At 45.0% G+C, this 12,959-nt stretch overlaps 1 protein-coding gene across 1 annotated transcript in view; it reads left to right on the top strand.

Moving 5' to 3' along the window:
- LOC119420251 (palmitoyltransferase ZDHHC20-A-like) overlaps positions 1–12,959 on the top strand; it is an 85,433-nt gene that overhangs the window by 15,840 nt on the left and 56,634 nt on the right. The window contains exons 6-7 of the mRNA XM_037687640.1: positions 9,888–9,920; positions 10,076–10,196. Coding sequence (XP_037543568.1) covers positions 9,888–9,920; positions 10,076–10,196 — 154 coding nt within the window. The remainder of the gene's footprint in view (positions 1–9,887; positions 9,921–10,075; positions 10,197–12,959) is intronic.

Raw genomic sequence — 12,959 nt, 5'->3', positions numbered from 1 at the left:
AGTATAATATCAGGTACTTGAACTAGTCCAGATATTATAACATGTAGTGGAGCTCCGAAGCTAACGAAGCTAACCGACCTGTCTCACTACATACTGGTGGCCCGGTACAGGTTTCTAAAGAGCTCCTCGTGACCAGATATCCGCCATTTGGACATTTCGTGGCTGTACGAATGTTTGAAGAGGCGTGAGTTAAATGTGACGGAGTCTGTGTTGATACGTGAACTGACTGTTGGCATGAAAAGTGCAGCTTTCTAATTATCAGCTGTGGGGTTCAGAGAAAGTTTTCAATTGTGGTGTTTTGAAAGCTGAAATAACGTCAATGTGTTTCATTTTAAAGCTGAAATGGTACATCTGTGAGCTAATAAGCTGTGGAAAGCGTTTGATTAGGTTTAATCTGTGGTGCAGAGAGGAACGGGCTCTGCTCGGCCCGGTTCTGTTCCGGCTCGGTTCTGATTCGTTCAAACGAGTCGTTTGCATGATTAAACTGCTGTTTTGAACAGCCGCCGCCGTCTCAGTACGCTGTTGAGAGTTTATTTGCCACATTTTTAACAGAAAAAGGTGCATTTTGACAGTTTTAATGACAAAAGTTGACCGGACTTTGTTCAGGCTAAATGCTAACACGCTAGCCGAAATGACGAAGCGTCATTGGTCGAAAGCCGCTGTTTAAACGCTCTGATTCGCTGAGAGACGAGTGACGTGTCTGTCGTCACTTCCTCTGATGTCAGGTTGTAAAACCCACCCCCGCCGCTGCGCTGTCATTGGTTGATTCAGTCACGTGACCCGGAAATGAGTCTCGGTTCAACCGAAGCCTTTTCTGTGCTTTAAATCACTACATGTGGCATATTACATGTACCCAAAACTCATGTTTCATGCAAAAAAGTCGTGCTTGTTGAAACAACGCCACGTTTAAGCTTTAAATCCGTTCAGTAATGTTGATTTAACCGAGTTTAGCCGATGCTAATTTTAAGCTAAGCGGCTAACAACCGGATGTCAATGGAACGATCCACAGGAAGTTGTCATAGACTCCTGCTGGTATAAATAAGCTTACACCACCACCTGCTGTTGAAAGAGGAGTATAACAGTTTTCCTGAAGGGGAGACTGATAATTCCTCATTTGTTTTTCTTTTTCTTTTCACCCAACATGGTTTAATGAGTAACTGTTTTAAATAGCGAATTTCTGGAAAAGAACGGCTTAAGAAAGCGTTTAAAAACTAAAGTTGCTGTGAAACTTTTAGAAAAATTGCAGGTTTATTTAATGTTAAGTGCTTTAGAGTAAATATCACTGAGAAGCCTGGTTCTTGTATCTGTTAAAAAATAAGCACATTAAAAAAGTAACACTGCCAGAAGAGAGGCATTTACTTATATATTCATGAATTGGGGTAAAACCTACGAATAGGTGCCCATCCATTTGAAGAAGTGGCTTACACAGTACTATTGAGTGAACCCAGAGCTAAAAAGTGTGTGGAACTCACATGACACTTGAATACAAATATTTACCTGTTAAAATAATCTGAAGTTGGCAACTGTTTACACAGATAAGAGCTGCACAGTGAATAACCATGGCAGGTGTGACAGAAAAGGATTTTGATCCTTGTGAGATGAAGGACTGTTTAGAGGGAGCGTTGACGCTGCTCACAGACTCCTTACATCCATATGGTGAACAGGTGGACAGCATGAACCCAAAAGAGTTATTGGACAAGCTGAAGGAGGTTGCAGAGAGTGTGACCTCTACAGACAGACCAAAGTCAAGCTATGAAAAGCTGGCAAAATTGGCGCTTTTACTGAAAGCATCATTCTATGCAGTGGTAGACAAAGCTGACGACCTTGAGATAAGGTTAAACAGCGAAAAAGAGGTGGTTCAGGAAATTGAAGAACGCTTCCTTCAATTTAAAAGTGAACAAGAGGTCCTCACTAAGAAACATCGTGAACAGATGTCTCAGTCACAGCAAGACGCACATGCAGAAATTGACTCACTGAACAGCCAAGTACAGTCACTTAATGCATCACTCACTGAAGCCAGGGATGCTAAAGAACTGTTTTCCACAGCATACTTTGCATTAAGACGGGATCACGACGAAAAAATGTCACAAGTTTCCCGCTGCAAAGCTGAGATAGACGTGCTTAAAACACAACTTTGCCATGCAGAAAGGAAATATGGTGAGAGGCATGGACTGAATGTGGGGACACACTGGGCTTCAGACCCAAATCTCCTTACATCACACACACCTCCATCCATACCCAAAGTAGCAGGGATAGACCTGAACAGGTCTCCACTACCAAACAGGCAACAGAGAGCATTGAAACTTCCTCTTTCAATAGACGATCTTCAAAAACTCTCAAAATATGTACAACGCTTTGTACCTGGACCAATGGGTTCAACTGGAACAAAAGCGTATCTCAAAGACCTTGAATTCAGACTGAGTGGTTATCCTAATGCTACGGTTGAGGATAAAATCAGTCTGATAAGGCTCACTTCGGACAGAGAGGTGTTCACCTTCATCGAGCGTCAACCTGATGCCACGAGAAAGGATTACAACCTTCTGTGTGAAGCTTTGATCAGGGAGTACGACCCCTGCACGGGACCTGCTGGTTTCCCAGCTGCTGACAAGGTCACGCAAGGCAAGCATGAACATCCAAAGGTTTATTACAAAAGAATCTTCCAAGCTTATTTTGGTTACAGAAATGAAACCGGAATGGAGGAGGAAGAAGGTTTTAAATTTGTTTTCAGCAAAAATCTCCACACTGACATTAAATTGTCAGTACAAATGATGGCAAATTTCAAAGAAAAATCCATCAATGAGATTAAACAGTGTGCTGTGAATGTGTTTGAGGCATGTTCTCATGCTAAGACGCCCATAGAAGTGTTTCCTGGTGTAAAGGTTAAACCCCACTCGCTAGAATTGGAAGGACGGCGTGGATCGCCGCCTCCTCCTAAGAAAGGCGAGAAAAAGCAGTCTTTTCAAACTAACAAACCGCGTCATGAAGGTGCACGCTGGGACAAAAAAGCTCCTCTTTCAGAGGATGAACGTGATTATCGTAAATGGGGTGTGCGTAGGACGCAAAGATATGGGATCCAAGAGGACCCGTATTATCAGGGGAAGTCCGAAAAGGAACCCCCAAAAGACGTACCTAACCGTCCCCCACCTCGGACGAAACGAACCGAGGCGAAAAAATTACAAAGGTTCCAGAAACAAGGCCCTACACCTCTGAGCTCGGAAGAGACAGAGAAACTACGCAGGTTGTTAGAAACTTTGAAACGCACTGACGGGAAACCAACCTGGAGCACTATGCAGTGATGTAATCACTATTACATCTGAGGGCGCGAATGACAACATCACAGATGTCGGTGAAACACACCAAGACATTGTTGTTGTTGTCTCCAACAACCCCTCATCGGATGAAGGGGGGGTAAACTCACACACAAACGATGACGAGTCATCGCAAGCTGAACACTCAGAAACAGCTACTGCTGTGCTGACGGTTCAGACAAACCAAGATTACACAGACAAGGCTGAACGTGTGAAGAAACGTCAGAAAAAACCTAAGAGGTTTCTGTGTAACTTTATCAGAAGGGGGGTCGCCAAGAAGGCGTACCTGTCAGTAACACTCGAAGGTGTCCTCACACATGAAGCACTTCTGGACGGTGGGGCAGACATAACAATTATGTCAGCTAAACTGTTCGAGGAGCTGAGGACAGCCGCTGCCGGTGTTAACAGGATAATACCTCTCACAGAATGTGCTATAGAAATGCAGGGTCTCTCAGAGAAGAGGACAACCCTGACAGCTATAGCAATGGTTCACATGCAGGTTGGCAGAATGACACTATACCACCCGGTACACGTGTCTCGTGTTGACTCATTCCCATTTTTGGTTGGCCAGGATTTTATAAATTGCTTTGACGCGATTATAGATTATGGTGATCAAACGATGTGGGCCAAGGTGAGCAAGCCACTGCCAATAGAATTGCCTCCGGAGTGTTACACAAACTGCCTAACAGCAGGTACCGCGGAGGACGCAAAGGACTCCTCAGCCGAGGACACGAGCCCGGTGAGTACTCCTCTGAAATCATGTGAAACCAAAGAGACCCAACCGGTGGTCCAAACTCTGACCCAACAAGACAGCCTCCTCTGTGAGCTGGAGCAGTCAGAGTCCACCAAACACTACCTACCACTGGTAGTTAAAGGTGTAGAGATCCAAGGATCCCACACCAACGATGCTGTTCTGTCTCTGTGGACAGATGAATCAGCAATTAACCGAGCTTTCTATGAAACCTTGGTTCACAAACACGTTGGTCTAGAACTAATTAAAAAAGCTTTCCGCTTTCCATTAGTTCCCAATAGTTCACAGGTAATGACCGCAGAAGGAGTCATTAACCTAAAACTGAACTGGAACCATCGAGAACTGGTTCACCCGTTTCTCGTGATCCAAAACTTACCACATGCAACCTACATAGGCTCTGACATTTTGGTAAGGTTGGGTGTCCACATGGACACCATCAACAAGGTGCTGTGGTCTCTAAAACCAGCCACAAAGGATCCTCCTGTGCTAGACACAGCAAACCTTAAGGCTGGGCAGACCATTCCAGAGGCCTGCCAGGTTGCTAGCAACCAAACCACCACAGTACCACCTCAGGTGATTAACCTAATGGTGCGAGTCCACATCATAGCTGGACAAGCTATTAGCCATAAACAGGCATATTTTCAACCTTCCCCTGCATTTTTCAACTTGGGACTGTCCGTGGAAGCCACGAACCAAGTGAGCCTTGACTCCAGGACCACATCTGTTGCTGTGTGTAACACAGGCACGGATGAGGTGCTGATCCCAAAAAACACTATGCTAGGATGGTTTATTTCCACTGATTTTCATGATTTTGAAATAGGCATTCCATTTCTGGGAGGACTCCCAGATAACCTGGTACCGAGTCAAGAAGCTGGGCCAGTATGGTTCACAAAACCAACACAGGCCATAGCTCTTTTCTCAACCGATGATGTCGACCAAGGGCCTCAAACCTATGGTGTCTTACCCATAGACAGGTCCGACGACTCAGAAAGGGATTCGTTGGAGCTCCCCAAGGAGCAAGAACCCTTATCAGTCTCATCACAGATAGATCAGGCGGTCGCCCAAGCCGACACTCTGACATCTGATGAAGAAAGAGACAAACTACGCCAAGTTCTTTTAAAATATGAAAAGTCATTTTCAACTGACCCAGACATCATCCAACTTCAGAAGTTGGATCCTGCAATTAACTCGATGATACTGTATCTGACTGACCCAGACAAATACACTCCATCGAAAGGCGAACTGGATTCCAATCCAGACCTTAAAGTCCTCTTTCAGCTGCGCAAACAGTTAAAACTACTCAAGGACAACCTAACTTTAGCTCATGGAGCGACGTCCTCACCCGTGTTCGCGGTCTCCCATGACCGAAGGGGGGTGACGCCAGTTAGGGTAATGTTACCAGACACGATAACGTGATCAAATCTGACATTCAGAGTGAGTGGCGCACCGAAACGTCGTTTTCTAGTTGCTTAATCACTACTTTTGTCAATGTTGAAACTGTTTTACTGGTTGCTTAGTCACTGTTTTTGTCGATGTTGAGACATCGGTTAATTGGTTTTTGGTATTGTTTCTGAACACCCCAAGTAAGAATGAATTTTTTGTGTAGTTGAATTAGAGACTAAGAGGCCTTTAACTATGCCAACATGCAGTTCATTTGTTAAAATCTAATCTTTGCGGAGTCAATGTAGATTAATGCTACCTTAAGTACCATAATCTACATTGGTCTCACAACGCTTAAGCCGAACCTACTCGAACAATTCTATTCGGGGGGATAGCTAATTCTTTTTGATGAGTCTCGCCATAGACTCCAAAAACATTTATGGGGAAACCAAACACCCAATCTCAAGTCGTTCGTCTAAAAGGACAACAGACAATTGAACCAAACTATATTTTGCCATGTAAAGCTAACTTAAACCAAGTTAGGAATGGAAAAATAGTTTGGAATGCCCTTCTATAGGTATAAATCCCTATAGTTACCCTTTTCAGCATGTTCCACCCCTTAACTGGTAGCTGTAGCTGTTCCCAATCATAATAGCTTACACACCAGGTGCATATAGGTTAATGCCTTATGTAAAATCCCTTCATAAGCCCACCTTAAACCACATAATTGCATGACACATTGAGCCAGAACGGCACCAACTGGACGTCGCCCAGAGAAGACCTTCGCTGGAGGAGACCTGCAATCCTGACGTTGGTCTCCACTCTTCATCCAGTGGCCGCATTTTCAGTTCAATCCAAGGGAACCCCTCTGTATGCTAATCAATCAACACCTCCATTCGTTGTGGATTTACCGTTGTGGATTATATGACTTTTTCCAATGGATTACAGACTCTGTTTCCAAGGGGTTAAAGCATTGCTACAATGGAATTACCAACAACATTATGGAATTACCATCAACACAATGGAATTACCAAAAACATTGTGGGATTACATTCTTTGACTTTTGTTTTTCTTGCTGGATTACATCAAGCTCAAGGACATTCGAAGGCGTAAGTTCATGTTGGAATTCATCCCCATGGACAGGCGATGATTTCCAAAGGGGGGACTGTAGTGAACTAAGCCTCAGGTCAAATCTGGCCCTGAGGGCCTTCCTGGGACAAGAACTGTTATCTCATTGATTTGAGTCCAGAAACACAAAATTAAGTTCATCCAAAGACTTTCTAAGTGTGTCCTGCACTGATCAATTGAAAGAACACTCTCTTTTTTATTATCATTACTATTTTACAAATGTCTTGATAATCAAAAGTGCGTTTAGTTCAAACCATTTTAAATGTTGAAGTGAACTACTCATTTTAAATCAACTGTGAAACAGTATAAATGATTTTTAATCCTCATTCAAAGTAGAAATCTAGTTAATGTCTGTTACAGAGTAATTATTCATTTTCTTGATCTTCTGTCTGAAATGAGCAGGTTGTAAGTCGGTCAAAAGTCAAGTTTCGGTCAACTACATGTTTACTGGAAAGAAATGTCATGTTTAACTTTTTCAGACAGATAGAAGTAGAACTGGCACCTAAAAGTCTCTGTTTCTTCAAAACATCTTTCTGTCTGTTCTTAAACAACTTAATCTTTTTCCTTGACTTTTAATAACCTCTTACATCACTAAGACCACACCCTGTTGGTTCGTTGCGACCAATCAGGACTTCCCAAATGAACCGGAAACAGAACTCTTTAAATGTCGACACTTCCTAGTTCCAACCAGTGCGGTGGGAGAGCAGTTCAGTTCGGAGGGCAGAACCAAACAGAAAAGTTGCTGGAGAGAACAGGAAGTTCCAGACATGATCCGAAGTTCTTCCGAGTCTCGTGGGAATTATGGAATCTTCCACATTTGAGTGGAACCTCTGACGGACTTACTCCTCATGTGAGTCCACCCGTGAGGTGAACGTGTGTTGAACGAAGAACCGTCACTACTCCGGACGTTTCCCAACCATCCTACGGAGACGCTGGAAATGGTAGCGTTAAATGGAACTCCGTACCAGCTGATTCATCTTCAGAGAGGTAACGAGTCGATTTCCTACTGAAGCGTACCGAGGTGAAACTGGGTTCAAATGGAGAGTGCCGTTCTTATACCGACACATTTTCCCTCACACATCTTTTCTCTCCAGATAAACTCCCTCATTTCCCATCTTTAAAACTCTTCTATCTTGCCAGTAAATCATCCAGATATTTTCATAAATGTCTGTTGTAATTAGTTAAGCTATGTTATTGCGTACAATCAGAATAATCACGTGTACAATGTTTGATGTTAAACTTTGATTCTGTTAATAAATGACCGCATTCATTTTTGATGGGTCAAAGAAAATTAACGTCTCACGTCACTATCTCTGTCACATATCTGTCAAGTAGCTCGAAAAAGAGAGAACCCGTTTAAATTAAGTATAATATCAGGTACTTGAACTAGTCCAGATATTATAAAATGTAGTGGAGCTCCGAAGCTAACGAAGCTAACCGACCTGTCTCACTACACTGGTTCAAAAGTGGCTTGACCTGGGGAATGTGGGACCTGTAGCCCATTTCCTGCACACGCCTGTGCACGGTGGCTCTGGATGTTTCTACTCCAGACTCAGTCCACTGCTTCCGCAGGTCCCCCAAGGTCTGGAATCGGCCCTTCTCCACAATCCTCCTAAGGGTCCAGTCACCTCTTCTCGTTGTGCAGCGTTTTCTGCCACACTTTTCCCTTCCCACAGACTTCCCACTGAGGTGCCTTGATACAGCACTCTGGGAACAGCCTATTCATTCAGCAATTTCTTTCTGTGTCTTACCCTCTTGCTTGATGGTGTCATTGATGGCCTTCTGGACAGCAGTCAGGTTGGCAGTCATACCCATGATTGCGGTTTTGAGTAATGAACAAGGCTGGGAGTTTTTAAAAGCCTTAGGAATCTTTTGCAGGTGTTTAGAGTTATGTTGTTGATTCAGATGGTTAGGTTAATAGCTTGTTTATAGAACCTTTTCATGATATGCTAATCTTTTGGGACAGGCATTTTGGGTTTTCATGAGCTGTATGCCATAATCATCAGTATTAAAACAATTAAAGACCTGAAATATTTCAGTTGGTGTGCAATGAATCTGAAATATATGAAAGTTTCATTTTTATCATTACATTTTGGAAAATAATGACCTTTATCACAATATGCTATTTTTTTTAGAAGGACCTGTATATTTAGCTCTGGAGCTGATGCTATTAGGTCTTAAGCTAATGCCATAACATTATTAGGTCTGGATGGATGGATCGATCGATCCATCCATCCATCCATACATAGATCCATACATCCATCCATCCATACATCCATCCATCCATCCATACATCCATCCATCCATCCATCCATCCATCCTCTTTACCTGCCTCTTCTCACGGGGGTCACTGGTGCCCATGTCTAGCTATCACTGTGCGAGGGACGGGGGACACCCTGGACAGGTCTCCAGTCCATCACAGGGACATGTAGAGACAAACGAGACAAACAGCCATTCACTCTCTCACTCACACCTAGAGACAATTTAGGATTACCAATCAGACTAACATGCATGTTTTTGGTCAGTGGGAGGAAACTGGAGTACTCGGAGAAAATCCACGCATGCACGGAGAAAATGTGCAAATTCCACCTAGAAAGACCCGCAGCCGGGTTTTGAACCAGGGCGACCTGCTAGCTGAGAGGTGGCAGTTCTACTAACTATACCACCATTTCCTCTGGTCTGGAGCTAATGCTTTATATTTAGCTTTGGAGCTAAAGCTATTATGTCTGAAGCCAACACCATATATATGTATTTAGCTCTAGAGTTTACAATATTAGCTCTGGAGCTAACATCATATATATTAGCTCAGGGGCTGATGATATATGCATTAGCTCTGGTGCTAATGCTATAAGCTCTTGAGCTAATGTAATATATATTAGCTCTGGAGCTAACGTGAAAGCAGAATCATTTCTCTGTTTTCTTCTTTGTCAACGCACTCCAGTCCAAATTAGCTGAACATCAGATAATGTCCAAAATAAACATTCAAGCTGAATGGAGCTTGCACAGGAACAACCTGTCTACATCATTTACCCAAAATGCATTGCAGCATAAATAAAATGGTGACATGCATCTGTCAATAATATGTAAAAAGTTATAAAACTCAACAGCTGACATTGTTTTAATGGTCTCGTTAGAGTTGAAGTATTTTTTTAATCAAAGGTCTATTGTTCTAACTAGTTGGATATCCTTTAAAGTTGTGTGTGTTTTGTTACTTGTACTGTTTACATTTAACAACACTAGAAAGTTGATGATGTAAAATAAATTGCTGACCAGATTTGTGTTTTTCTTTTTTTTTTTCATACTTTTTATTTATCATAAAGGTGCGTGTTGAAAATGGACCATCACTGCCCCTGGTAGGACTATTCTATTTAAATTTACATTTATGCTGCTGTTCAAATGAATTTAATTAACTTTAATTTGATTAATATTTATTTGTAATAGTTTGATTGATTCTCTTTAGAAGAAAGTGTAACATTTTTATTCTTGTTTCTAATTTTGTTTCTTCCAGGGTGAATAACTGTGTTGGATTCTCCAACTACAAGTTTTTTGTTCTGTTTTTATCCTACGCCGTACTCTACTGTGTTGTGATTTGTGCAACTGTCATCCAGTATTTCATCAAATTCTGGACTGTAAGTACAGAAACTACTTGGTGCTTTTATTTTGAAGTCCATCCTGTTTGTGTGTGCTTGCACAACCAGCATCTGCTGTCATTTGTTCTGTTGAGATCATTTAAATATATGTATATATATATATATATATATATGTGTGTGTGTATATATGTATGTATGTATGTATATATATGTATATCCATCCATTTTCTTCCGCTTATCCGGGGTCGGGTCGTGGGGGTAGCAGCCTAAGTAGGGAGGCCCAGACTTCCCTCTCCCCAGCCACTTGGGCCAGCTCTTCCGGGGGACTCCCGAGGCGTTCCCAGGCCAGCCGAGAAACATTGTTTCTCCAGTGTGTCCTGGGTCTTCCTCTGGGCCTCCTTCCGGTGGGACGTGTCCGGAACACCTCACCAGGGAGGCGTCCAGAAGGCATCCTAAACAGATGCCCAAGCCACCTCAACTGGCTCCTCTCGACGTGGAGAAGCAGCGGCTCTACTCTAAGTCCCTCCCGGATGATCGAGCTTCTCACCCTGTCTCTAAGGGAGAGCCCAGACACCCTGCGGAGAAAACTCATTTCGGCCGCTTGTATCCGAGATCTCAATCTTTCGGTCACAACCCAAAGCTCGTGACCATAGATGAAGGTGGGAACGTAGATTGATCGGTAAATTGAGAGCTTCGCCTTTTGACTCAGCTCTCTCTTCACCATAACAGACCTGTACAGCGCCTGCTTCACTGCAGACGCTGCACCTATCCGCCTATCGATCTCACGCTCCATTTTTCCCTCATTCGTGAACAAGACCCCAAGATACTTGAACTCCTCCACTTGGGGTAGGACCTCCTCCCGGACCCAGAGAGGGCACTCTACCCTTTTCCGACTCAAGACCATGGCCTTAGATTTGGATGAACTGATCTTCATCCCGGCCGCGTCGCATTCGGCTGCGAACCGCTCCAGCGAAAGCTGTAGATCACGATCTGATGAAGCCAATAAGACAACATCATCTGCAAAAAGCAGAGACGCAATCCTAAGACCACCAAAACGGATCCCATCAACACCTTGGCTGCGCCTAGAAATTCTGTCCATAAAAGTTATGAACAGAATCGGTGACAAAGGGCAACCTTGGCGGAGTCCAACTCTCACTGGGAACAAGCCCGACTTACTGCCGACGATGCAGACCAGGCTCTGACACCAGTCATACAGGGACCTAACAGCCCATATCAAAGGGCCCGGTACCCCATACTCCCAGAGTACCCCCCACAGGGTCCCCCGAGGGACGCGGTCGAACGCCTTCTCCAAGTCCACAAAGCACATGTAGACTGGTTGGGCAAACTCCCACACACCCTCCATGACCCTGCTGAGAGTGTAGAGCTGGTCCAGTGTTCCACGGCCAGGACCAAAACCGCACTGCTCCTCCTGAATCCGAGGTTCGACTATCCGACGGACCCTCCTCTCCAGAACCCCCAAATAGACCTTACCAGGGAGGCTTAAGAGCGTGATTCCCCTGTAGTTGGAACACACTCTACGGTCCCCCTTTTTGAATAGGGGGACCACCACCCCGGTCTGCCAATCCAGGGGAACTTCCCCCGATGTCCACGCAATATTGCAGAGTCGCGTAAGCCAACACAACCCTACAACATCCAGAGCCTTAAGGAACTCTGGGCGAATCTCATCCACCCCTGGGGCCCTGCCACCGAGGAGCTTTTTAACCACCTCGGTGACCTCAGCACCAGAGATTGGAGGGCCCGACCCAGAGTCCCCAGGATCCGCTTCCTCAGTGGAAGATGTGCCGGTGGGATTGAGGAGGTCTTCAAAGTATTCCGCCCACCGACCCACAACATCCCGAGTTGAGGTCAGCAGCACACCACTCCCACTATAAACAGTGTTGGTGGCGTACCGCTTCCCCCCCCCGAGATGCCGGATGGTGGACCAGAATCGCCTCGAAGCCGTGCGGAAGTCGTTCTCCATGGCTTCTCCGAACTCCTCCCATGCCCGAGTTTTTGCCTCAGCAACCACCCGAGCCGCATGTCGCTTGGACTGTCGGTACCCATCAGCTGCTTCCGGGGTCCCACAGGCCAAAAAGGCCCGATAGGACTCCTTCTTCAGCCTGACAGCATCCTTCACCGACGGTGTCCACCATCGGGTTCGAGGGTTGCCGCCGCAACAGGCACCGACAACCTTGCGGCCGCAGCTCTGGTAAGCCGCCTCGACAATAGAGGCACAAAACATGGTCTACTCAGACTCAACGTCCCCCACCTCCCTCGGAACATGTTCAAAGTTCTCCCGGAGTTGGGAGTTGAAACTCCGTCTCACAGGAGACTCTGTCAGACGTTCCCAGCAAACACTCACAATATGTTTGGGTCTGCCACGTCTGACCGGCATCCTCCCCCACCATCGGAGCCAACTCACCACCAGGTAGTGATCAGTTGACAGCTCCGCCCCTCTCTTCACACGAGTGTCCAAGACATGTGGCCGCAGATCAGATGAGGCGATGACAAAGTCGATCATCGAACTACGGCCTAGGGTGTCCTGGTGCCAAGAGCACATATGGACATCGTTATGCTTGAACAAGGTGTTCGTTATTGACAATCCATGACGAGCACAGAAGTCCAACAACAGAACACCACTCTGGTTCAGATCAGGGGGGCCGTTCCTCCCAACCACACCCCTCCAGGTCTCACTGTCATTGCCCACATGAGCATTGAAGTCCCCCAGCAGAACAAGGGAGTTCCCAGGAGGTGCACTTTCCAGTACCCCCTCCAAGGACTCCAGAAAGGGTGGATAATCTG

This window comes from Nematolebias whitei, chromosome 14 (genome assembly GCF_014905685.2).
Source record: "Nematolebias whitei isolate Nwh7 chromosome 14, NemWhi1, whole genome shotgun sequence".
Classification (NCBI taxonomy): domain Eukaryota; kingdom Metazoa; phylum Chordata; class Actinopteri; order Cyprinodontiformes; family Rivulidae; genus Nematolebias; species Nematolebias whitei.
This window is presented reverse-complemented; position numbering and strand designations above follow the sequence as displayed.